Genomic DNA, 27,913 nt, shown 5'->3' with positions numbered 1-27,913 from the left:
CGCACCAAATAATCAACGTACATATGGATTACACTGAAGAAGAAGAAGAAGAAGAAGAAGAAGAAGAAGTCATTTCTATAGCGCCTCTCAAGATAAAAATCACGAGGCGCTTCACAAAAACAAAAAATGTAAAAATATAAAAAATAATTTAGAAAATGATTAAAATATATTTAAAATGAGCAAAAAATAGACAATTGTGATTAAAAAATGTTAAGAAAGAGAGAGAGTGAATAGGAAAGAGGGAAATCAGTGGATCCTGAGGAAGATGGAATAGGTGGGGAGAGCAGAATAAAGAGAGTGGTGAAGAAGGTCATACAAAAGCCAGCTTGAACAAGTGAGTCTTCAGCTGCTTTTTAAAGGAGACCACTGAGTCCACTGATCTCAGGCTCAGGGGGAGAGAGTTCCAGAGTCTGGGGGCCACAGCAGCAAATGATCTGTCACCTTTGGTCTTTAGCCTGGTGCTGCACAACCAGTAGGCTTTGATCACTGGACCTCAGGGACCTGCTGGGGGTGTAGGGACTAAGAAGATCACCAATGTAAGATGGTGCTTGTCCATGTAAGGCCCTATAGACCAGAACCAGGATCTTGAAATGAACCCTGAAGTTGACTGGCAGCCAGTGAAGCTGGAGGAGAAGCGGGGTGATGTGGGTGTGTTTGGAGGACTTGGTCAGAAGCCGAGCACAGGCGTTCTGAACCACCTGTAGACGGTTCAGGGAGGCTCTGCTCAGACACGTGAAAAGAGAGTTACAGTAGTCTAAGCGTGAGGAGATGAAGGTGTGGATAACTGTCTCAAGTTCAGAGCGAGACAGAATGGGACTCAGCTTAGCAATGTTCCTGAGATGGAAGAAGGAAGAGCGAACAAGAGAACTGACATGAGAATCCAGGGTGAGAGCTGGGTCAAAGGTCACACCAAGACTTTGGGAACCAGCTTGTCTGGGGCACAGATGAGGATCTCAGTCTTATCTTCATTCAGCTGAAGAAAGCTCCCAGCCATCCAGGTTTTGATAGAGTCTAAGCAGGTGTGTAACAGCTGCAGCTTAGACATCTCATGGGGCTTAAAGCAGATGTACAGTTGGATGTCATCTGCATAAAGATGGTAGGAGATTCATTTGAAGGAGCTCAGGATGTGCTGAAGAGGAAGCAGAAAGAGGAGGAAGAACAGAGGCCCCAGCACAGAGCCTTGTGGGACACCATGGGTAAGAGAAGTGGTGGAAGACCTAAACTTGGAGACGGCCACAGAAAAGGAGCGCTCAGAAAGATAAGGAGAACCACTCCAGAGCAGATCCTGATAGGCCTACCCAGTCTCTCAGCCTCTCCAGTAGCAGGTGATGTTCAACAGTGTCAAAGTCTGCAGTCAGGTCCAGCAGGACCAGAACAGAGCAGTCCCCTGCATCACTGTGAGTCAGAAGATCATTAGAGACCCTAAGAAGAGCTGTTTCAGTAGAATGAGCTCTACGAAAACCTGACTGGAAGCTATCATAGATGTTACGTTCATCAAGAGCAGCTGTGAGTTGTTTAGCCACAACCTTTTCCAAGATCTTGGAGATGAACGGAAGTGTAGAGATGGGTCTGAAGCTGCTATGGAGAGAGGGGTCCAGACTCAGTTTTTTAAGAAGCAGGTGGATTACAGCGTTCTTAAAGTAAGCAGGGACCTGACCAGAGACCAGAGAAGCATTAATTATAGAGAGCACGCTGGGACCGATGGACTGAAAAGCACTTTTAAACAAAGATGAGGGTAAGATGTGGAGGGGGCATGCAGAGGTCTTCATAGAGTTAACTAGTTTGGTTAACTCAGGCAAAGAAACAGGAGCAAAGCTATCTAGGATGATGGGCCTGGTTGGAGTCGGGAGAGGCGGCGATAAGGCTGAAGGAGAGATGCTAGATCTAACCTTATTGACTTTGTCCACAAAGAAAGACAGAAAGTTCTCACAGTCTGCAACAGAGTGGATGGAGGCTGTAGGAGAGGCAGGAGAGACGATGCTGCTGATGGTGGTAAACAGCACCTTGGGGTTCCCTTTGCTCTGGGACACCAGGTTGGAGAAATAGGAAACCCTGGCGTCTCTGACTGCAGAGTTAAAGGATGACAGAAGATCCTTTAGGTGAAGCAGATGGACGTGGAGATGGGTTTTCTTCCACAAATGCTCAATTTTTCTGCATTGGCACTTCAGGCTGTGAAGGCTGTCATTAAACCAGGGAGTAGGGTTCACTGCAGGAACTGATCTGGTTCTGACAGGACAGATGTTGTCCAGAATGGAGAGGCAGTGCTCGTTAAACTGAGAAGTTAAGGAATCTGGGTCGTTATCAGAAGAACAGGGTGGATCAAAAGCAGCAGAAAAAATTGCTAGCTGTGCTCTCATTAAGAAAACGAGAACTAACCATACGGCGAGCAGGAGGTGGGGACGCAGAAACTGACAAGTTAAAGAAACTGCAATGGTGATCTGAAATATAAACGTCCTCAGGACAAACACTGTCAGCATTTAGACTCAGGGTAAAAACAAGACAAGAAAAACACTTGCAAATGATGGATAAACAAGCAAAGGTTTTATCAGGTTTGTGAACATTGATCATATAATCTGCTATTAAAAATTGTGTTTTATTAACTCATAGTGTTACAAGCAGATGCTTTTTAGAGTATTTCTGTGTCATCAGGCAGAAAAAAATAAAGTAAATAAATGCTAATTCACTCAAGGAATCACAAATATCAAAGAAAACAGTTACTGAGTCACTTTGTGTTTTCAGATTAGTTTTAGACCTGTCTGTTCCTTTTAGGTGGACTTGTAAAAATGTGCAGCCTGAATGTAAAGTAAGTAAGTAACGTTTATTCATGTAGGACTTATCACAGAAAGTAAAAGGGCTTCTCACAGAACAACAAAACAAGTCATAAAGTCATAAAAGGATCATGATTCAAATGACAAAAGTGTTATACAACAAATGAAAGATAGTTTAAAAAAACATTTTACGGATTAAAAAAACCCACACAAGATTTAGGTAAAAGCTTTAAATGAAAGGGTCTTCAGCTGTCTTATGAAGGTGTCCAGACTGTCAACACTGCGTAAGGATAAAGGAAGATCATTCCAAAGTCGGGGTGCAACAGTCTGGAATGAGCGATCACCTCAGCTTTTATATCTGGTCTTTGGAACTTCTAGAAGGTTCTGGTGGACCTGAGGGCTCGGGTTGGAGCATAAGGCTTTAACAGTTCAGTAATATAGGGAGGAGCTTGACCATGTAGTGCATTGAAAGTTATAGTCAGGATTCTAAAGTTAACGGGAAACCAGTGCAGAGACATCAGAACAGGAGTGATGTGTGCTCTTCTGTTTGCTCCAGTTAGGAGCCTCGCTGCAGAGTTCTGGACCAACTGAAGGCGTTCAACGGCATTTTTGTTAAAACATGTGAAGAGTGTTTTACAGTAATCTAGACGGGATAAAGGCATGGATAGTTCCGGACCAATGTTTTTGAGTGGCATTCAAGAGACATTGATTGGTCAAAAACAACACCCAAATTCCTCAAGTTTGACTTAATGGCAGAGGATTAATGACCAAGTTGTTGAATAATCAGAGGAACCATGCTCTCAGGGGCAATGATCAAACAATCTATATTCTCAGTTTAACTGAAGGAAGTTATCTTCTAGCCAGCTGGTGATAGCTGATAGACACTCTTGTAACTCACAGTTTATAGAACTCAGAATCCTTAAACGGGTAGTACAGCTGAATGTCACATGCATATAGGTGATTGGAGACATGAAAATTATAAATTATCTGTCAAAAAGGGTGTACATATAGTAGAAACAGGAGTAAACACAAAGCAGAGCCTTGGGGTACCCCACAAAACAGATCAGTAGAATCTGACATGTGTAATGGTTTAATTTACATCTATTTAATGAGCCATAAGATATGAGATTTCATAGAAAATATGAAATCAATCTTATGGATTTTTAGGTACTTTTAACCAGATGATTGGGACTTTTTGTTGCAGGGATTATGTAACACCTCATATTATGTTTATTTATTTATTTAGCAGATGCTTTTATCCAAAGCGACTTACAATTTATAACCTATAGGGCATGTTGTGATATATTAACTGAGAGACAAGAGAAGAGAGAGTCACCTTTAAAATGTTTAAGATTATTTATTTCTAACAATTTTAAACAAGACTGACTAAACTCTAAGTGATGAATGGATCTTGGTGTGAATGAGACGTGAGATGAATGTGTGAGTGATGTTTGTCATCAGAACTCTCGTATCCGGAGAAGCAAGTCTGAATGATGTTGTGATGTTTTGCTCTTAAGCTATGATCGGAGTTTCATAAACACGAGACGCCATTTTGTCGCTCCACACATACCCTTAGGATGAGACCTTCGTACAGATCCAGAATGCCAGGTCCTCGGACCCCCCTTTCGGTACCGGAGCTGATGAAACAGCGTCAGCAGTACGACAGACTAGTCTCTGGATTGTCTCCAGGTAAAAACAACAGTTGGTTGATGGCGTCAGATGGACCCGGAAGGTCAGTGAGTTCAGCTTTTATTCTGAAAGGAACCGTTGCTTGGTTGGTAAAGTGCAACAGATTTTATCCAGCTTGTCGGTTCTTTGCTTAAAAAGGAAGTCCGTGTGGTCGGTCCGATACTTCTCTTAGAATGCGGTGAACTGAACTAAGATGGCGTGGGACTGGTTTTATTAATCTGGATGTTTTGATTTACGGTCGAATCAAAGTTTGACAGATTTATTAACACCACAGAGACTATGCCACTCTTCAGAAAGGAAGGTTCCAATTGGATGAGAAAGATAAATGTGTCATGTGACTTTAAGCCTTACGTGAATCAGTATGTCTAGTGGAGCTAGATTAAAGTCATATTACTTATTAAAACTGATCACAACATTTTCATTTCACAGATTGGTTCACATCTTATTATTGACTAACACTTTGATTAGCTTAATTAAAAATAGAAAGAGTTCGTCTTCTTTCTTCTCTTGAGCTGGAAAGGAAACCGTTTTAGAAGCAAATGCATGACCTTGAGGCAGTCTCATGCAGATTAGTTCTTCCTGAGGAGAGAGGGTGAATAACCTTCGGTGGAATAGCTCCTTCATCACGTTACACATGATTTGGTTTATACAGACACTGAAACCTTTGTTTGAAAGGAAAGATCTGAACCAATCTAGAACAGATCCTCATCGAGTCACAAAGTTAGTTAATAAAGGTGCTGTATCAACAGTGTCAAAAGCTGCAGAAAGATCTGACAATATAAAGACCGTTGTCTGCTACCTTCATGTCGCTGGAAACTTTGGGCAAAGTCTATTTTGTTGAATGCTGTTTATGAAAGCCAGATTTTAAAAGAAGTGATCAGTTGAGGCTACAGCCTCAAACAGGCTACAAGTAGCCTCTAGATCGTCTTTAGCCGAGTCCTGGTCCAAATTATTCTTGGTCCAGAATCTCATTGGGGAAATATCTGCTCTACCCCAGATTTGTTTCTCTCTCCATTTAAACCAACACATTCTCACACCCAAGGCGTCAATTCGGGGCGCGTCAGGAGACGACGATCAGGGACATGCTGGGTCACGTGGCTCCGCTGGCGTCACTGTTTGACACACACAGTCACACGGACATTATTCGACTATTTAACCTTCCCCTCACCCCAATCCTAACCTTAAGGTTCATAAACTGTGACCTTAAGGTTGGGATTGGGGTGAGGGAAAGGTTAAGTAGTTCACAAGTAGTTCTAATGTCTGTCTCACCACCGGCGTTGGACACCGACGCTCTGGGATGCTGCGTCAGCTGTTTGTCCCTGATCGTTGTCTCCTGACATGCTGGGGCATCCCGAATCGTCATATATTGAGGCTTGGTCACACGCATCATGACGCCTTGGGTGTGAGACTGTGTTGTTTTAACAAATATCTTTGTACATTTTTCAAACAAAAAAGCTGAAAGAGTATTACCCTTTTAGTAATTCTTCATGACTTCACGTGAACGTGATAGTCTCACCCTGTTCGTAAACATCATGTAGGCAAAATGTCAATTTTTATTTTTGCTGAGCCCACCGTCCCCATAGAGCCCCATGCAATTTGAACTGATCACCACTCAAGATTAGCCAATAGCGTTAAATAAATGTGAGAATAATGATTGTAAAACAATGTGTTTTATCGCTGATGGCTGTCTATGTACGCGTTCATGAGCGAGTGGCATTGCTTCCAGCTGTAATCATAGAAGTAGGGAAAGGGGCTTTAAGTGCAATACATTGTTCCACCTCTAGATACAGCCCTCTGATTTTAAAATAAAGGAAATAACACTCCTAGTGCATTGTTTTCCCATATTTTCCCATAATCTGTATTCAGCAATTATTTCCCATATATCCAAACAATCATTTTAAAAAGGAGTCTCCAGTGAATTAAATGAAATGTAAAAAACAGGTAAATGCAGTTCTGAGTTTTTATTTTGTATTTCATGGCACAAAGTAATAACAAACACAGGTGAAATTAGCTATTTCTTAGTTTTTTAATCCACTTAGAGGCAAGAAGACTGTGAATAAAACATAATAAAAACTCCTTATGTTTACGGTTGTTTTTTTCATTAAGAACTGCAGTTTAAAAAAGATGAGTCAGGCAATGTGAAAACCTAAAACTAACAGGAGTAATGTCAGTAGATCCAAAGCGTTTAAATGAAAACCCTGGCCTCCTATGGTAACTTTTCTAATAAAACATCTTATTTTTACTTTCCCTTAAATTGCCTGAATGTGGACATTTTTTACTGAATTATGTCGCTTCAGGAGGTAAGTGTTGGCTGGTCAAAATAAAAACTTGTTTTGTCTTCATGTTATTTTCTTATTTAAAAATGATTTTAAACTCAATCAATCTGTATTATTTCGTTTAGGTTTATTATTATTGATCAAAAATCTGTAAATAAAATCATCTAAGGAGGTGAAACCTGAAAACTCCTCAAAAGAAGGTGTTGTGGGGCCTGAGGCCACACCTAGGGCCATTTTTCTTTTTTCCCCCTTCTTTATTCACACTTGCTCTGCCAGGAGAGACGGTCATCTCATGTTATCACATTTTCTGATGTTGATCATCTTAACAATATAAGCAAGGATAAAATGAAGCTACTCATTGCCATCGTTTTGGCCATAAATCTTTGTGCTCACAGAGCCCCTCATCTCTATCAGATAGTCTAATTAACCACCAGTTTTATTTAAGTAGCTAAAAACACACGCTATATCATCTAATCAGTCGTATTGTGAACATAATTGCTGATTTACTTTGTATTCATGCTTCAACTAAGGGAACCCAAGAAGCCCTCTTTTTGTTTGCGTGACTGGCTCCCATCCCGTCTCACATCTGTCTGGTTTCAGGTGTAGTTTTCCTCTCGTTCCCATAACAAACAGCTTTTTCACCCTGCATGGTGTTAGGGATCTGTGCCCAGAGCAAAGCACTCCAGGTCATTTCCCTCACCCTCAGAAATGGGACTCTCTGTAGGTATTTACAGTCACGGTCTAAGACAGTGGTTCCCAAACTTATTTAGCCGCGCACCCCCTTCTATGTCCCGACCATGTCGACGCCCCCCCCCCCCACATCGGGGCATGGCTCTCTCTCTCTCTCTCTCTCTCTCTCTCTCTCTCTCTCTCTATGTATATATATATATATATATATATATATATATATATATATATATATATATATATATATCAGATGTCAAGCTAAACAGAGAGGGTTAAAAAAATTCCCCATCACTTTCATTTTTTAAATAGTAAATAATAAACATTCGATACCATTACAATTTCCTTTGATTTCATTTTAAATAAATATTTAGAGTGCCCAGGTAGCACATAAACAATGCAATTTAACGGTTTTCTTAAAGTAGGAACATTTAACCTGTGCGGCCAGAGCTCTCTCCTTCCTTCTGCTCTGCGTAAACCTGAGCTGATCACCTACTTGTGCGTAATCAAATGTCAATAGGGGACAAGATATAGCCATGATGTTCACTTTTACCTCAGACCGACTTATTGCTGTTTTATGTTGTGGCTGAATCTGCGATCCGCTGTCATGCGGACCGGAATAACAAATGCTGCAGTAACGTGAGTTGTGGTCAGGTTCATGAGGAGTCACTGGCTGGAGCGGACCCGACTCATCCCAGAAGCGAATATCTTAATTTGACCTTGAATGAAAAATAACCTCTTAAAAGTTTTTATCACGGTGGAGGCAGCGTTCATTTCTGCCTTCAGTCTGATGGCGAGGCCGGAGTTAAAGCAGCGTGTGCGCTTATTGAATCTGTGTGTGTGTGCGCGCGCACGCGCGCGCGGCACAGCCGCTCAAGTCACCGCGTCTCGTTATTGGCGCTATTTAAACTTCTGCCCAGCCCAGATGTGCTCACTTGTGCACCCGTGAGCCGTGGTTCCGCTGGAACACGTCTGACCTCTGACAGACGCACTCTGAACTTCAGATCTTCAGCGCGCTGTTAATAGCCTGAATGGGAATCATTTCTTGTTATTTTGTTACATCCACAATGTTCTGTGTGTGAGGTTTACAACGTCAGAACACCTGCATGAGACAGGTGTTAATTACAATCTGCCAGAATGACTCGCCACCTTCAGATTTCTCCAACACCGTTAAAAATGATCAAATACGGACCATATCGGCGTGCGCAGGCCATAGTGCTGAAGCTCGACGCATTATTATTATGAAGTTAGGGCACATGTGGAGGACACGCGCGTGCAAAAATATACTTGTTTTCAATTACATTTATTGTGCCCACTTACTTTTTCTTTGGTCCACCCACAAATGAGTTTCTACAATAATGGTGACACATGACAGACTTCTCTGAGCTCCGCAGCCATTACACTTTTCACCTCGCGCACCCCCTAGCGGCAGCACACTTTGGGAATCCCTGCTCTAAGAGATTCGTAGGTACTATCTCAGCAGGTATGATGATATCCGTCCATGCCAGAGAAAACCACAGGATCAACATGCCTTCCTCGAATTCCTGCCATCACAGTTTTATTATGAAAGTATTGGCAATGGAAAACTACAGCCACCGGTGAGCTACACTGACATTCATGGACATCTTTGGCACGTTTCATTATTGGAATTCACTCTTTCATTCCCATTATGTTCCTTATTGTTTAATAACTTCAAACGATGAAGACAATCTGTTTGCCACAGCCTTGATGTATTCGGCGCTCCGTCTTCCACTTGGCTTCTCTTTTCCTCTCCCACTCTCAGGACTGGGTTTGAGGGCAAAGATGTGTACGCGGTCCAACATGAAGCCTCTGTGTTTTATGAGGATAAAGAGCTCTGACCCAATTAGCTTTGTTAAATAAAGTTCCACTGGCCTTCAATTGAACAGCTCTCCTCGTGTTTTTACAGTACAGTGATTACAGATTTAATTAGCTGAGGACCTTGCTTAGGGAGGCTCCTAAATTCATATTGATATTTCAGTAGAGTACGAAAATAAAGGCCTCACTCGGCTGTGTGATGATGACTTAACGAGGGTGGCTGCTGAAACTTAGCAAGAAAAAAAGGATTTGCACCTTCTTGTGCTGTTTACCTTTTTTCCCCTGAAGGCTAATCATTGCTTCACAGGAAGATGTGAGAATTACGCAGGGAGCAAAAAGCTGATCAATGCTGTCTCGCAGATATGGATTTATACAAACCTCCTGTCAAGATAGTCGCTTTGCTGTTTTCATCACATGAGGAGGTAATAACTGTTTACGCACCTTGATTTCATGTTTATTAAAGAATGGACCAGCTGAGTGTGGGACTCAGGTGGAGTCACTGTTATATCAACACAGACAGCAGTGATAAGGAGAATCAGACTAAATAAATACGACCCGTAAACGTTCTTTGTTTTCCATCTTTGCTCTCAGAACACTCTACAAATTAAAACTGAATTTCCAGGAGGTGAATTCCATCAGAGGGTGTTGAGAGGCACAATGTCAAACATCAACCCAGCTGTGAATTTCCCAGAGATGTCAGATGTAGATAGAAAGTGTTCCAACTATGAAAGGTGAGAAGAACCTATAAGGAGAGTAGAATAAAGTGCCAATTTCAGCATGAAAGTCTTCACAACTGGTGATAAAAGCTCAGGAGAGATCTTTTCAGACAGTATGTGCCTGCGGATGTGGGGTTTTTTTGTTGCTATTTTTAGCTTCCTATTTTCTCCAGTGAGAAAAGTAAAAAGAGTGTGCGGCGCATCTCCTTTTATCCGGACTGTACCGAGCATACGGTTCGCTGCTGAACGGCAGACCAGAGGAGCTGTGAGCCAAAGGGCCGACACCAGAGAGGAAAGGAAAATGAGGGTGGAGAGAGAGGAGGTGTCAGAGCAGCTCGTCAAACTCCCCAGCACGTACCGTGAATATTTCACCACTGACACGCAGCAGCCGAGCTGCACCCCCAGAGACAAACAAAGACAAAGAAACTGAGACAAATAGATTCTGTAGATAGATCCAGCAGATAGATAGCTTTATGGATAACCTCTTCTCCTTCCATCCTTTACTCCCCACATGGATAGCTGTCTCAGGCTTCATCTTGCTGCACTAAATTTTATGAGGCAGGGCTGACAGGAAGAGCTCTGCACACCTGACAGCACTGCCTTCGAGGAGCCGTCTCAGAGCTCACCAACATCACACAAGCTAACACTCAGCACAGGTCCACACATTAGCACACAGACTGCTTTCATACACACAACACACCAGCTAATGCAGATTACACACACACCCAAGACTTGAACACACGGAGAAAGTGCGACAATGTGCTGCAGGTGAGACAAGCTCTAAGTTACAGTTATAAGTTCCCCACAAGGCTGTGTGCTGAGCCCCCTCTTGTACTGTCTCTACACCCACCACCACCACAACCTCGTTAAGTTTGCTGATGACACCACAGTGGTCACACTCATCTCAGAGGGTGATGAGTAGGGATGGGTACCTTTGACATTTGAATCGATCCGGTACTAATTCCCGGTACCTACGAATCGATACCGGTACTTAACGGTACCAATTTTCGATACTTTTGAGTGTTTAATATTTTAATTCTCTTTTATAATTAAATATATATTTTTCTCAATATATAACAATATTTGATAAATATCACGATAAATAACATACAGCTGTTTGTATTTTAACATCGTCCTTGTAGTTTTATAAGCTGATAATTAAACTGAAGCAAACATCTTTACTGTGAACTAAATTTACTGTGTATCTTCATTCCTTTTGCTGTCTTTTTTCATTTGATTTTTCCTACTGGGAAGTTAGAATTTCCAAGGAGAAAGCGAACGCACCATTAGCTGATAACAGTGGTGGCAATGGAAGCTAACATATCAAGCTAACCTTATCTTAAACAGTTTATTTAACTGCTGGAGCAGATTAAAACGATGATGCCTCACACTTAGATCGTTGTCACTGGTTTCATCTTCACCCAATCACCCGTCGCATTTAGTAAAGTGAAACCAAACTTTAGAGCGCGTTCATGTTCTTCTAGACGGAAAATCGGAGTTCCGAGGAGAAAGCGAATGCACCATTAGCGAAATGGAAGCTAACATATCAAGCTAACATTATCTTAAACATTTTATTTACCTACCGGAGCAGATTAAGATGAGGATGTCTCACTTAGATCGTTGTCGCTGGTTTCATCATCACCCAGTTACCCATCACATTTAGTGAAGTGGACCCAAGCTTTAGCGTGCGTTCTTTCTACCATGCTGCTCTGTTTACAACTCGCTCGCAGCGACCGATGACATAACGCTCTTGCGCATGCGCAGCTGTCTTGGCAAGTTCTCGTTATGAAGGACGGGTACCGAAACGAGGCACCGTTTGAAATGACGTGAATCGGTGCTCGGTCGGTACTATGGAATTCGGTCGGTACCTTAAAAAGTACCGAATTTGGTACAGATTACAGGGAGCCGTCCTGAAGTTGTCAGCCTGGAGCTCACAAAACAATCTGGTTTTGAACACCAAGAAAACTAGACATCATCGTGGACTTCAGGAGGCACAGTAAACAGTTAGCCCCCTGCACACCAATGGGGAATGTGTGCAGAGGGTCCATACATTTTGGTTCCTTGGCGTCCTCATATCTGCTGACATCTCCTGGACAGACAACATCAAAGCTATCATCAAGAAGGGTCAGCAGTGATTACACTTCCTGAGGGTCCTCAGGAAGCACAACCCAGAACCTGCTACTGGCCTTTTACCACTCGTCCATTTAGAGATTGCTGACCTACTGCCTCACAGCATGGTACAGCAGCTGCACCATGGCAGCAGACAGGGAGGGGCTTCAGAGGTCGGCTGACCCCTCCCTGATGGATATTTACACCTCCCGCTGACTCAGCAGAGCAATAACCTGATAGGACTGCATGGTGGCGCAGTTGTGAGCACTGTTGCCTTGCAGCACGAAGGTTGCAGGTTCGAAACTCGGCTACGGCCTTTCTGCGAGGAGTTGCGTGTTCTCCCCATGCTTGCGTGGGTTTCCTCCGGGTACTCCGGTTTCCCCCGTAGATCACAACATGCCCTATAGGTTATAAATTGTAAGTCGCTTTGGATAAAAGCATCTGCCAAATAAATAAACATAAACATACTTCGATACCTTTGTCATGTGGCCCGCCCCTGGCCACAAGCACCAAGCTGCAGGATAATAACTATTAACAACTCATCTCTTATCATAACCAGTTAATAAAGTCTATGTAATCAAAACATGCCAACATTTTTGGAGAGAGCCTCTTAGATAAGAGTTGTGTGAATGTGTGGTGGATGTGATCCTTCAGCATTAGCAAAGTGCAACAGTTAATTTCCAGCTTCAGACAGAACCCCCAGAATCCAATTTTCTCCTTGGAGAACTTTATTAATTCTATATTTAGACTACATAATAAAATTTATTTCATATTTCTGAGGTGGTGAAACTGTTCTCTGTCTTGCAGACTGCTGCATAACACCGAGGGTATGAAAACAGAAGCAGACACCATGCATTAAACTGTCCAATGTTTTACAATAAATAGATGTTTTCATTGTACCGGTTTCATCTGAGGCCAGCGTTGTGATTTAAAGAAAGCTATGTAATACTGATCAATAGTCTGGGGGCAAGACAGGCAGCAGGGGTGGAGGACCACCAGGATTATAAATCAGACCAGGAGCACTTACGTCCAGCGTCTATCCTGCGAGCCATTATTGGTGGGTGTGTTCACACATCAAAGTGGCAGGGGTCTCCCGGGCTAAAAAGGAATAAGAAACAAAGAGGCATTAAATCACAGACAGAAAGCCGGCTCTGAGCACACACTTAAACACTGCAGCACGAGGACTGCGGAGAGAGTTTAGGACCCACAGAGAGCGGAGAAGAGCCAACAGGACATTGATTTTCCCCTTCTGAAGTGCCAGTTCATCATTCTGTGAGACACAGTCTATCGATCCCCCGTCTTTAGTTTGTTTGTAATTTTGGGGGCTCAAAACTGTTCACAAAGATGGTCCTCTTTATGCCACTTGCCTCTGAAATGAAGAAAGTAGGGATCAAAGGATGTGTGGAGATGACCTCATTTAACAAGGTTCTCCTCACACTGTTGGTTTTGTAGAACTAACCCTAACCCTACAGTAAAAGAGCATTAGAGGAGCTGGTTTTCATGCAGAGCACATTCACAAAACTCTTATTTCATCGTTACCTGTTAGGTCTGATGTCACAGAGAAGCACCCTGGTCATTTCTATTTTGATTCTTATTGAAATGTATGAGTTCTCCTAGAAAACCAAATAAAACTCACTATAGTTCATGCTGCGACTAAAATCATGGTCGGAGACGGATATAAGCAGTGGGTTGTTTTTTTTTGGGGGGGGGGGGGGGGGGTCCGGTGTCAGGAGTTAGATTTTAAACACAATCAGTGCTTGTTTTCTTTTGCTTCACCAGCGCTGGTTGTTTTGGACGACATCTGTTGATGTAATTTCCTACTGAGTTACAACCAATCAGCGTGAGCTGACCAAAGGTTCCACCCAGCTGCTACACCGGGCAGTTTGGAGCACCTACTCTTGAGCAGGTACTCAGAAAGTTCCTGAAAAGGGCCGTTCGGCCAGCCCGGTCAAGTGGAGACACGCATGTCGGGAGGTTTCCGTAAATCTACCCTGAAGTAATGGAAACACACACAATGTGTGACTCAGGAGCTGAAAAGCTGAAGCAATTATTCAAGTGGATTTCTGTGGAACAATTAAAACTATCTGTTGTGAAAGCTCATTGAACAACCTCAGTTTGAAGACACAAATATTATGTCTGACTGATGAACAGGGCCAAGTTGAATACGGCTGTCTTAAAAAAACTGCCTTTCTGACACCGAGCCATTGATAAAAATTATAGCTTTTATTTTGAACTTTTATCTTCTGCGGTTCTGAGATTGTAGTTGTTACAACAAGCTACTTTGATCATTGTTTTGAGCTGTTAGCATCTGAGGTGCTCAAAATGAATCAGTTTCTCTAAACTGAGGTTGTATTAAAGAGCGAATTAAAACAATTCTAAAATTATTTATTCACAACTTTTCAACCAAAACTCACTTCAAAACATCTAAACAATGGCTTTGAAGAAAAGTTAGAAACAAAACACCGTTTGATGATGTATTCTTTAGGATTTTGTGTGAAGAGTCTCCATCACAGAACAAAATGGCTTCAAACACACAGAGATGGACTTGGTGCAAACTACAGTTTTCAGTGATTCATGATAAAACAGGTCGGTGCTGGATGGGTTGCAATCTGGTAGAGAATGAAAGGATGATGAAGACTATCAACTGGTATGATGAAGAAAAAACTCATGAATCATCTGAGATGGAAAGCAGCAACAAGCGAAGGAGGAGCATAATCACAATGATGTAAAGCAGAGAAAATCACAACGGTAAAAGTTAAAAAGACCAAACACCAATGTTCTGTTTTGAAAGAAATAAAATATTTTGTCACTAAAAACTACAGCAGAACTTCTGGGAGTAAAGTTGTATCTGAACAAACCACAAGATTTCTTTATTCAAACTTATTTATTCACAATAGATCCAACACATCTTGATTTAATGGCTTCCTCCCAATCTTTGCATTTTATGGAGAGAGGCATTTTACCTGTGGACTAGGGGCGGGGCTTAGCATGCACTCAGGATGCATTTTGACAGACTAATGGTGGGAACAAACTGAGTGTCCAGAGAGTTGAGCTGTAGCGTGTTTTAAGACCCGGACGCAGCGGAGGCTAGCGTTGGGTGGGTGAGACGTGCAGTTTAACACAGGAGTGTCCGCGCCTAGCTCGGATAGGAAGCGAGGAGGTGCGGACGTTCCAGAGACAAAGAAAAAAGCCTTACTAGTCTGAAGATGGGGTTGACTGGTTTGGACGGGTTGTACTCGTGGCATAGAAGAATTAGGAAAGAAACAGGACTGAACAGAATGGGGAGAACGGACAGGCTGTGACAGTCGGTGCCTCCGTCTGGAATCGACAGTGCTGACGGGGCTGGAGACGGAGGTTTGGGGTCCAATCTGGCGCACAGAGCAGGGGCATCTGAGGTGGGTGGTCCCACTCTGCTCCCTCGACCTCGCCATCTGGTCCCTCTCTTGGCTCCCCTGCAGTGGAAGGAGACCTCGGGAGGGATGTCCTCCAGCTGGGTGCCCCAACCACGAGACATCTTTTCAACCCCCTCTTGAGGCCGACTCCTTGAGGGGCTGGAGGTGACATCAGCAGGGGTTTAAGTGCTCCCATGATGCAGCTCCTGGGTTGGAGGTGATGGCGGGGCTCCCTCCCAGCACCGGGGACAAACTCCAGTAGAGCACACGGCCAGTCTGGCACCCTTGTAGGGGGAGTGGTCCGGCTGCGCCTCCCAGCTCAACCTCCTGTCTGGATCTGGGAGGGCAGAGAGGATTGCCGAGACCGAGGTGGCACTGGAAGAGTGGATGCGGAGCTGTAACTGGTAGTGAGCCATGGCAGCAAACACTCCTAGGGCAGGACTTCCCCGCTGCATCCTTCGATGGGTCTGTTCATTCTGTCACGGTGTGCAGGTGAGTCGAGCGGAGGTGAGGATCCATGTGCAAGGGAAGAAGGCAGGCAGGCATACAGGAACATTTCTAAGGGTTTTTAATGAAAAGCACGCGGGTCATGGAAACAAAGAACAGACCAGGAACACAGAACCGGGAGGGTTTAAATACACAAGGAGCTGACATCTAGAGTGATTGGGAGATGACAGGCAGGTGGGAGCAGTTGGGAAAGACACAGGACTGAACAGAGTGGGGAGACAGGACCGGTTGTGACACTACCTCAGAGAAGATTTGGAGCATGTGATCAACAGAATCAGAATCAGAAGTTTTTATTGCCATATGTGTGCCAAGTCACAACATTAGGACATTGCTGCGGTATTTTGGTGCAGAAGGTAAGATAGAAAAAAAATTAATTACGAGATAAGCAAATATAAGAACTAATAAAACACTCATGATAAAATTATTAATGTAAAAAGTGGCAAGAATTAGAGAAGCAGCTATCTACTCCGTGTAGGTATTAATCTGAGTATTTGTTGAATGGTTCAAGCACAGCATCGGGTCACGTGACTGGGACCAATCAACTTGAGTGGGCTGCCCTAGGATGTTCATTCAAAAGTCCAACTGCAGAGGGGAAGAAACTGTTTTTGTGGCGAGAGGTTCTGGTCCGAATGGATCTGTGCCTTCTGCCAGATGGGAGCGAGTCGACGAGACTGTGTCCAGGGTGACACGAGTCAGCTATTATCCGACCTGCACGCCTCAATGTCCTAGAGGTGTACAGATCTTGAATGGAGGGGAGTTTGCAGCCAATGACCTTCTCTGCAGAGCGCACGACACGCTGCAGCCTCTTCTTGTCCCTGGTGGTAGCTCCAGCGTACCACACGGTGATGGAGGAGGTGAGGATGGACTCGATGATAGCGGTGTCGAATTGCCTCATTGACTGTGGTGATAGGTTGAATTTCTTCAACTGCCTCAGGAAGTACATCCTCTGCTGGGCCTTTTTTCTGATGGTGGTGATGGTGGGCTCCCACTTGAGGTCCTGGGTGATGGTGGTGCCCAGGAAGCGACATGAGTCCACCATCGTGATGGGAGTGTCAGACAGGTTTAAGGGGGGATGGGGTGTGTGTGTTTCCTAAAGTCCACAACAACCTCCGCTGTCTTCTGGGTGTTTAGCACCAGGTTGTTGTGGTTGCACCAGGACACCAGCCGTTCAGCCTCCATTCTGTAAGCGGACTCATCCCCATTAGAGATGAGTCCGATGACGGTGGTGTCGTCAGCAAACTTAATTAGTTTGACAGACTCATGCTTGGAGGTGCAGCTGTTGGTGTACAGGGAGAAGAGCAGAGGGGAAAGAACACAGCCCTGTGGTGAGCCGGTGCTGATGGTCCCTTGGTCCGAGACATTCTTCCCCAGCCTGACTTGTTGTTTCCTGTTTGTCAGGAAGTCAGTGAACCACCTGCAGATGGGGTCAGGCACGTTCATCTGGGACAGTTTGTCTTGGAGGAGGTCTGGCAGGATTGTGTTGAATGCAGAGCGGAAGTCCACGAACAATATCCTGGCGTAGGTACCTGTGGAGTCCAGATGCTGCAGGATGAATTGTAGAGCCATGTTGATTGCATCATCTACAGACCTGTTTGCTCTGTAGGCAAACTGCAGGGGGTTCAGGAGGGGGGGCTGTGAGGGTCTTGAGGTGACGGAGAACTAGGTGCTCAAATGACTTCATGACCACAGATGTCAGAGCCACAGGTCTGTAGTCATTTAGTCGAGTGATTCTTGGTTTCTTGGGGACAGGGACTATGGTGGAGATCCTGAAGCAGGCAGGCACATGAGATTCCTCCAGTGAGGAGTTGAAGATGCTCGTAAACACTGGGGCCAGCTCTTCAGCACAGTGCTTTAGTGTGGCAGGAGCCACGCCATCAGGGCCCGGGGCTTTTCGTGTGTTAAGAGACCTGAACTGCTTCTTTACATCTGCTTCATGAATGTGTAGATTTGTGGTGGAGGTGTGTGATGTGAAGACCTCATGAGTGGGGAGTGAGGGGGAGGGTGATGAAGGTAAATTCCACAGTGATGGTGATGGCTCTGTAGTGGGGAGTGGCTGACCAATGTCTCTATTGTTGGGAATGGACGAGGAGTGAGGCCTGCCTGATGGCTCATCAAACCAACAATAGAAATTGTTTAGGTTGTTTGCCAAGAGCAGATTATCTGTGGAGGCGGGGGTTCTGGATTTGAAGTTGGTGATGTTCCTGAAACTTTTCCACACAGAGGTTGGGTCGTTTTCAGAGATTTGCTGCTGCATTTTGTCATGATGCTGGTGTTTTGCTTCGACCAATTCTTTGCTGAACCTGTATTTAGTGTCTCTGTAGGAGTCCTTGTCCCCCCTTTTAAATGCATCTCTCTTTTCTAACCACAGATGTTTGAGTTTAGGGGTAAACCAGGCTTTGTCATTGTTATAACTCACCCTGGTATGTGATGGTTGATGCTGTCCTGACAGAAGTGGATGTAGGAGGTGACGGTGTCTGTGAACTCATCTAAACTGTCTGAGGTGGCCTTCATTACCTCCCAGTCTGTGGTCTCAAAGCATGCGCGAAGCTCATCTGTGGCATCTGTGTTCCACTGTCTTGTTGACTTCACAACAGGCTTGGAGAGTTTTAGCCTTTGTTTGTAAGCTGGGATCAGATGGATGGTCACGTGGTCAGAGAGTCCAAGCGCAGCGCACGCCACTGCATTATAGGCTCCTGTTACTGTGCTGTAACAGTGGTCCAGGGTTTTCCCCTCTCTGGTTGGGCATTTGATGTACTGTTTATATTTGGGAAGCTCCTGGCTCAGATTTGCTTTGTTAAAGTCTCCAAGTACAATGATGAGGGAGTCCGGGTACGTCTGCTCCATGCACAGTATCTCTTCCGCACGCTGAGCCTTGTGCACGTCCGCGTCAGGTGGGATGTAAACAGCGCCTAGAATGAATGAGGCGAACTCCTGCGGAGAGTAAAATGGTTTACAGTTTGTGAAAAGACATTCCAGAGATGGAGAACAATGCTGCGTGATCACTGTGACATCTGTGCACCAACCATTATTGATGTAAAAACACACACCTCCACCTGTGGTCTTGCCGGGGAGAGTCGCTTCCTGATCTGCGCGGATGAGGTGAAACCCCTCCAGCTGGAGCGCACAGTCGGGGGTGTCCTCACTGAGCCATGTTTCAAAGAAGCATAGAACCCCAGATGAGGAGAAGTCTCTGTTTATGTTCCTCATCAGGGTCAGCTCGTCCATTTTGTTGCGGAGTGAGCGCACATTAGAGAGGAAGATCCCAGGTAGAGCCGTGCACAGTCCCTGTCTCCTCAGACGCACGAGCGCGCCCGCTCGTTTACCTCTCCTCCTGCGTCTCACTTTCCTGATCAAAGTTGATATTGAATTGGCCACAGATGCAACAAAAAACGAGGTTAAGTCCACAGGAATCATAGTGTTGTAACTTATGAGTTCTTCTCTTGAGTAGGAGAACCCAGATACGCAATTTACACACAAAAACAGAACAATAACAGCGCACCAAAGTACCAGGGCAGCCGTCTGCGGCGCCATCTTGGATCTCAACAGGTGGAAAGGGTCAGTGTGAGGTGTCAGACTCCACAGGGGTGTTGTCCTACATGTATTAGTTGTTTTCCTTTCAGTATCTGAATTCTCCACAGTCCCCATTGTTTAAAATCAGGTGTGTTGGAGCAGCATCCTGTCAGGGGTGGCCCTGGAGAGCCTGAGCTCTTTGGCCCGACTCAGAATCAGAAAAAGATGATTAATCGCCATGTTGTTGTTTATCTGTGACTTCTGCCTTTCTTATTCTTCTAAAAATGACTGTAAGACCCAGAGAACGTATTTTTTCTTGTTCTTGACACTTTTGAGCAATGTAACATTTCTCTGCACAAAAGTTTGCAAAGTAAGTTCTGTTTTGTACAATAAATGAGAAAATGTAACTGTAAGTAGGAACTTTTTATTTAGTTGTGGTTTGTGGTGAGGGCCTGTGACATTGCATTAGTAAGCAGAGGCCGCTGCAGCCTGTTTTCCACCCTTACCTCCATCGCTTCCAGAAACATTCTCAACCTGGGAAATAACCACCCACATGCAGCCCTACCTTCACGTCTCATCTGCATTTTATCACAGCTTCACTCCCTCACATGCTCAGAGAAGCTGAAAGGTATCACCAGACAATTCCTTCAGAGGATACCAGAAGGTCATCATCTACTGGAAAACACCCTTTAACCAGGGTTCAGCTAGCAGCACTAAACAAACGGCAACACCTCCGCCTTTTCACCAAAAACAAGAACACACGTCTGAAAACAAATCATTATTCACACATTTAAAGAGTCCTTCACGCTCACAACAAAACTGGAGTTATATCTGCTGTGATTTTTTTTTATGCCATAATTAATTTTTAATCACCCTACAACATTTGTGCAAACAGTTTTGTGCCATTTGTTGAACACGAAGAGAAGAAGGGCTGCTCACGCTGGTGGTTAGAAAATACACAAACACTTCAAACACTCACAATAATTGTATCTTACTTTGTTTATTTACGATGTTGGTTAGTCAGACTAACTGTGATGGGAAATTCCATGTAGTGATGTGCCTCTAAAGCAGGGGTGTCAAACATGCGGCCCGCGGGCCGGATCCGGCCTGCAAGAGGGTTAAATCCGGCCCGCGAGATGGTTGTGTAAACTTTATTTTCATACTTTACAATGTAGAGTGAAAATAAACTTATCTTTGTGAGCAAGTTTTCGCTGTAATGAGTGTAAATAAAACAAAGCTGCGCTTAAGGCTCACACAAGAACTTGAATCACATCCTGAAGTTGGCCGCCACTCAGGATGTGACTTGATATTGATGTGCTGGTGAAAGCTAAAAGATGTAAAGTAAAATGAGTCAAATATACTTTAAGTGCTGCATGGAACTGATCTGGCCATGTGATCTGTAAGCTCTTTGAATCACTAAGGAATGTTTTTTTATTTATTGACTTTTTTATTTTTTTCAAATTTTCAAGTACACTTCAGGTGTCGTACTTGTACTACACTGTCCTCAGGCTCCAGCCTTGTTTTATATTGATTGTATTAAAACAAAGAAAACAATCTGAAGTTTTTTTTTTTTAATTTACCTGTTCAGCCCACTTGGGACTAGATTTCCCTCAATGTGGCCCCTGAGCTAAAATGAGTTTGACACCCCTGCTCCAAAGCCTCATTCACACCGGCAGCTGGACAGGTTACGGGTGTCTTCTGTATGGATCACAAGATCAGGGTTTTAATCTCACACAAGTGGGGGGGGCTCTCAATTATGTGGTTGCATACCCCTCATAAAGAAGGTAGGTGCACCCCTGGCTGAGCCCTTAACAAGTAAGATGATAATTGTTTTACGCAGGAGCACCCTGAAGAATAGATCCCTTTAATCATTTTAATACAGAAAGAAACATGTTAGATTTAACAGCTTAAAAACCAGATTCAAGGTATTACTATGTGTTTTCACACCGTGATTACTCACCAACCCCTTCATGCACAAATCTGAATATTATTAGAACGCACAACCAGAAGCCGACTGTGTGTATGGTTGGTGTAAACGACATCTAATGTTCTATTCTTGATGAAACACAGCTTTAGTGATGAATTTATTGTACAAAACTTGTGATTTGGTAAATTATAAGGAGAACACAGATAAATCATCTCACAAACTGGAAGTTTAAACATCAAATGTCATAACCTTGAGTGACCCAACAAAATTCTACACATTTTTACAAAGATCTGTGCAAAAATTTGTTATTTTAGAAAATATAATATTTAGTCATAAAATAGTGGTCAAAAACAAAGAATTAAGTTCACACATCCCTGAGCTTCCTGGTTGAACCTGACATGAATGTCTATCTAGTGAGTCTTCATCTTCCCAGACTGACAGCCTCTGGGTGGAGGTCATCCACGGAAACTGGGTGCTGCACCCTCCAGATGCTCTCGCCATCCACACTGGCTGAAAGACAGTCTATCTGGGATGCTTCTTCATTTCCTTACGCCATAGGTTTTTAAAATGTCATTTATGCCTAATGGCTATGCTCATTAACTGCATCTACAAAACACACTCTGGTCATTACCAGCAACATTCGCAGTCAGGCTTCACGCCGAATTCTCTTGTCTGAGTCATCCGTCACAGCCCCGTTCTTTGGCAGTTGGAACCATAAATGACGTAAAGCACAAATCTTTTTAATCATCTCCAACTACCTTTATCTGCTTATGCTGGCAGCGGATGGGTTTTGGACAAGGCTGTTTTATCAGTGCAGTGAGAGACCAGATCTGAAACAACATCCATCACGCTGAGGATGCGAAGGCCACTCGGGAGACTGTACAGGCAGTAGTGCACTAAAATTGCACTTTACCTTGCAGCGATCCTCTTGTGTAGGGGCACAAATGGCAGAAAGGAGGGCTGTGCATGAGTGGGACTGCAATATAGACAATAGCCCTCAGCTGTGTTTTATTATTTACTTGTGGCATATGGAAAAATGATGCATGTAAACTTTGATACGCTGGAAATAAACAACCAGCACATCTTTGTTGGAGTCAAGAGAATAAAAAAGTTCATTCAGCAAGTAGGCAAGCCACCTTTAACACTGTATGGGAAACTTGGATCAAAGCCATCGCTGACTGTTTCTGCTCTAATATCGAGATGCAAATCACCACTTTGCAAACAAAGACTTGTGTCAAATAAATAAGTTAAATTTTCTTTCAGTAGAGAAGCGTTGTGTGGGTGGGTGTGCAACAGCCTGTCCAAGTAAGAAATGGAGGGGGGGTGCATGCTGGCTATCCTTTGTCAACTGCTCAGTGCCATTTAATGGCCTGTAAACCTCTCTGCTGGAGAAAGAACAGGCAATTAGCATACTGAGTGGATTACAAGATTGCTCTGACTCCTGGATTAATGTGTGCACTTAATCTTCTCTTTGCTAAGCGATTCTTGGATATAAAGGATGTGTGTATGGGGGGGGGGGCTCAAAGGAAACAAATTTCCCCACCTTCATGAGCATGACATGAAAAGGAATTTATAAACACATCACAAACTTTCCACATAATAAACAAGAATTTAAACATGTTTCTGCCACATTGTTGCAGAACACAAGTGGCCTCAAATGCCTCTTCCTGTCACGTGTATTAAGAGCTCTTCATTAAGTATCTCATAGAACTACAAAGGTGCTATACACTAAGTTGTAATAAATAATGCAGCTTTTCACTTGGAATCACTGCGAATTAATCCAGTATTTTGTATAAAAGTTTTACGCATGGCCAGATAATGTTGGACAAATAAAGATTTTACAAGAGTTGTGTGATTCTGCTTTTGTAAATCAGTAACAATTTGGTTTAATTATGTCTCAATGTAGCTGCACGTTCCTGTAATTTTGCATGCTTTATCTACATTTTGACTCAGGGGAAGCTAAATGAAAGGTGTGGGAAACTTGTTTAATCAGTGGTCTCTGGCAGGAACGAATGCCTTGCAAGCCGTACTCAAGGCAAAAAAGCCCAGAAGAGCTTAAATCAGCAGAGAGGATTCTGCTACATTAGAGGAGAACTTAATATGGCAGGATTTAGAGGCTTCTTTCCTGATATTTGCAAATCTCATCGCTGATTGGCTAACAGCAACACATCTCTACCACTGTTTTGGTTTTCCCTGTGACATGGATTTTTATCTCCACAAATAACTCTAGCCTGGAGAAGCTTCTGTCGTGTGTTTGAGCCGCTAATGCTAACAGTTTGTTTCTGCTGGCTGGGGCGTCCTCTGCTGATTCTGGATGCTAAAACAACAGTCTTCCCCGTCGTGAGTCCATGGGTGAGTCTATGTGAGTGCTTTTCAAGTCCTAGCGTTTCAACATCTATTTTCTTTCAGAAACTAATGCAGGAGATAGGTTTAGGAGACTGTTTTCATGTTCAGTATGCATGAAAAACTCAGTGTCTGGTTACAATCAGAAATAATCATTGAAAATGTTTTTTGTGAACCACACCTTTGAGAAAAGTTCCAGAAACTAGTATATTATCTCTAGATGCAGAAAAAGCTTTTAACAGAGCTAACTGGAAGTTCTTATTTGCAACTTTGCATGAATTTGGTTTTGGGAACTTCTTCATAAACTGGCTACAAACATTATACAGTTCACCAACAGCACGTGTCAGGACAAACGACCAAATATCAGCTAGCTTCTGTCTTCAGAGGGGGACCAGGCAGGGATGCCCACTCTCCCCCTCACTGTTTGCTACCTTTATCGAACCACTGACAGCAGCAGTTAGGCAAACAACAGATATTAAAGGGATAAAGTGTAAGAATATAGAACATAAGATCAGTCTTTATGCTGATGATGTTTAACTCTTTCTCCGAAATTCTCAATCCTCTCTCTCCCAAGCAATAGAACTGATAAACTCGTTTTCAAGAGTTTCAGATTACTCTATAAATTGGTTAAAATCCACAGTTCTACCAATTAATTTCTCTTTTGTCAATTTGCTTAATACACATTTGGAGTCAGGGAATATCAGATACCTGGGAATTAATGTCTCTCCCAAGTTAGCAGATCCAACCAAACTAAACTACGTCCCACTTTTAAGGAAAGTGGAAGATGATCTTGCAAGATGGAAATCCTTACCAATATCACTCATGGGGAGGGTTGCTACAATTAAAATGATGGTCTTACCCAGAATAAATTACTTATTTTCGATGATCCCAAACAAACCACTAGCTGACTGGTTTAGATCTCTGGACTCCTCATTTACCAAATTCCTTTGGCAGGATAAACCTCCACGAATTAGCTTAAAAATGCTTCAGAAGACCAAAGACAGAGGAGGACTGGATCTACCCAACTTTTATTACTTCTTAGCCAACAGGCTGCAATATATACCAAGATGGTTGCAAGATAACCCACTAGATGAGTCCTGGTTAGATATAGAACAGACACAATGGCGGTTTTAAACGGGGGCCCACAGGGGCCTGGGCCCCTGTAGAACCGGCCCTGGCCCCTGTTATGGCCCCTGTGCTGAAGAGATCGGATTTTTTTTTTTCGCGCTCTGCCTCGGAGACGGGAACTAATGCGCTGCAGCGTTTCACACGGAGCCTTTAGAGCGCAGCACACTCTGTGGACAGAACTGTTTACCCGGTGGATTTTTGAATAAAAGGTTAAAAATAGTTTAAATGGGACCCGAAGAAGTTCTTGAGGATGCCAAACGGAAAAGACGCTAAGAGACGAAGGTAAGCAATACAGTTTATTTTCCTGACATCAGTGTTTTGATCGTAGTCGCGCGTTTCTGTCATTTACTTTTAAGTTCCTAACTGAGTCTATCCACAGTTAATACTGATTTGTTTTTCCTGTGTAACATTAACTGTAAAATAAAAATGAAGTTGCTGCATTTTAAGCCTTAGACACGTTGAGATTAGATCACAGTATTCATTTATCTATGACTTTCTCGCAGCACTGACTGGAAGCATCAGCGGGACGTTTTGTCCTTTTTTTTACCGCTGTTAGTAAAGAACAGCGTAGACAGAGAGAGAATGAAAGTCACGAGGGAACTGAGAAGCAGGATGAAAGAGAGAAGGAGGAGTTGGTTGGAGAGGAACCAGACAGGTCAGAGGCTGTCCACCCTGAGAGTGAGGAGGAGGAAGATGTAGGCTGTGAGGGAGAGAGTGAGGAGCAAAAAGAGGGACATCTTCTGTCATGTGCACCGTGTACAATACCGTCAGGTTTGTGGGTGTTGAACAAGCCCTCTGTGTTTGCAGCTCATATTGTGTGTAAAATGCATTTGAGGCATGCTGACTCTGGACCAACATTTCTGTTGTTTATATTTAATAAATAAATAAAATAAGACTCTGAATTAACTAATTATGACTTTTATCCTCATGCTAACATTTATTTTCTTTCAGATATCAGCAAGTGCAAGGATGACCCACCTACTCAGCCTAGTTTGAGGACATTTCCAGTGACATTAATAGGAGACAGAAGATGCAGCTTTCAGCCAAGCTGGTATGAAAGTAATCCTTGGGTTGAATATTCTGTTACTATGGACTCTACTTATTGTCATGCATGCAGACATTTTAGCCCACCAAGTAGTGCAGGAAGTGTGTTTGACTCACCATGTGGATTTAGGAACTGGAAAAAAGCAACTGAGAGAGGAGGGGTTTTCAGTACATGCAAAGTCTGAAAGGCATAAGGACTCAATGATAGCGTGGAGGGACTACCAGAGGGCTGTGAAAGCTAATACAACATTGGCTAATATACTCGACAAGGAACACAGTAAAAAGGTTATAGAAAATCGTGAGTTTATCAAAACAATTGATGAAGTGATTATGCTTACGTGTGTGTGTGTGTGTGTGTGTGTGTGTGTGTGTGTGTGTGTGTGTGTGTGTGTGTGTGTGTTGACTACAAAAAGCAAATTGTATTGTGCACATATTTTATTTGTTTGAATGTTTATTTTTCATATGTACAGTTTATATAATCTTCAAATAAAGTCACAAACTATAATAATAAACTAGAATTATTTTTTACTCAAGTCACATGTTGCGGTGAAGCATTCAGAATTGTTATCTGAGTACCATAAAAACATGCCAGTTTTACTTTCACAAGTAAACCATTACTGCATTCACTGTAATAGTTTACTTGTTCATTGTCTTTAATTATGATTTTTTTTTCTTGCGCCCCCATGAAAAAATACTGGCCCCACTGTGGCCCCCCTGGAAAATTTGGTCTAGAACCGCCCCTGAACAGACACTTTGCAATACGATAGAGCTTTCAGACTTTTATGAAGGATTGGACTTCATCCCATTTAATAGAATAGTTTCCCAATTTGGAATAGATAAGAATAGCTTTTTAGAATACCACCAAATTAAATCTGTAGTCAAACAAAGATTTAAGCTCAATAAAGTAGAATTACAAACACCACCAAGGGTATTAAACTTCTATAATCTCAACCCCCCCAAACTACTGTCTAAAGTATATAAGACATTGTCCAAAATAGACAATACAATTACAATCCCTATTGAAGAATGGGAGGTGGATCTACCAGTCAGCTTTGACCAGGACTTCTGGTCCCAAACCTGTTTAAAAACTTTTAAAATGATCAGACACCCCAATTTACAATTAATTCAGTACAAAATTCTACACAGAGTACACTATACAGGTCATCGGATGTTCAAGATGGGGTTTGTGTCGACTGACACCTGTACACACTGCACAAACAACATTCCTGACAATTACATTCATGCGCTGTGGTCCTGCCCACCTGTCCAGGAATTTTGGGTTAGAGTATGTGAAGACGTGTCAAAACGTCTGAAATGTCATATCCCAACGTCCCCCTCTCTTTGTCTACTGGGATGGACGATGTCCCGAATGAAACATCTTTGGCTCACGTGGTTCTGACTGCCATATGCATCGCTAAGAAAACTATCCTCTTGAATTGGAAAAATAGAGAAACTCTCTGCATTAACCAGTATAGAAGTATTTTGTTAGATCATATTACACTTGATTTAGCCTCTGCTTCCACTTCAAATCAATCTCTCTGGGCTCCTTTGATCGGTTCCATCATATAGCGATGATGGGGGACCATTGATATTGTCCTGCGGGATGATGTGGGTGATGGGGTGGAGGGTCTGAGTTCGGAGTATCCAGATGTTCCCTGGAGGTGGGTTCACTGGGGTGTCTGGGACTGGGGGACTACTGCCCCCTCTGGAGGTGCTTGGGTTACCTCGGGAGGTGGACTACTGGCGGTTGTGAGTGGGGCCCCTTGTGGGTCTTGGCGGAGGCCATGGGTTACTGCCCGGCAGCAGCATTGCCCCTGAGCGGGTCTAGGTGGGGGCCTGGGGGCTCGGGGTGTGGGGGTGGCCGGCCCCATGTGGGGATCTGGGCAGAGCCTTGGGGGCCGGGTCCTGACATGTATGCTGCCGGGAAGAAGACAGGAACATGCGGCAGTGCCTGGCCCAGGCTCAGGGGCCTCGGGTAGACCTT

The 27,913-nt window shown here is 43.5% G+C and overlaps 1 protein-coding gene across 2 annotated transcripts in view; it reads right to left on the bottom strand.

Annotated features, from left to right (window-relative positions):
• The window catches only part of LOC107388342 (mgat4 family member C), a 281,748-nt gene that overhangs the window by 127,682 nt on the left and 126,153 nt on the right, over nt 1-27,913 (bottom strand). For both annotated transcript variants that reach the window (XM_054732737.2, XM_015963812.3), the window contains exon 3: nt 13,106-13,176. In XM_054732737.2, coding sequence (XP_054588712.1) covers nt 13,106-13,130 — 25 coding nt within the window. In that variant the 5' untranslated portion in view covers nt 13,131-13,176. The remainder of the gene's footprint in view (nt 1-13,105; nt 13,177-27,913) is intronic.

Source organism: Nothobranchius furzeri, chromosome 4, assembly GCF_043380555.1.
Source record: "Nothobranchius furzeri strain GRZ-AD chromosome 4, NfurGRZ-RIMD1, whole genome shotgun sequence".
NCBI classification, from domain to species: domain Eukaryota; kingdom Metazoa; phylum Chordata; class Actinopteri; order Cyprinodontiformes; family Nothobranchiidae; genus Nothobranchius; species Nothobranchius furzeri.
This window is presented reverse-complemented; position numbering and strand designations above follow the sequence as displayed.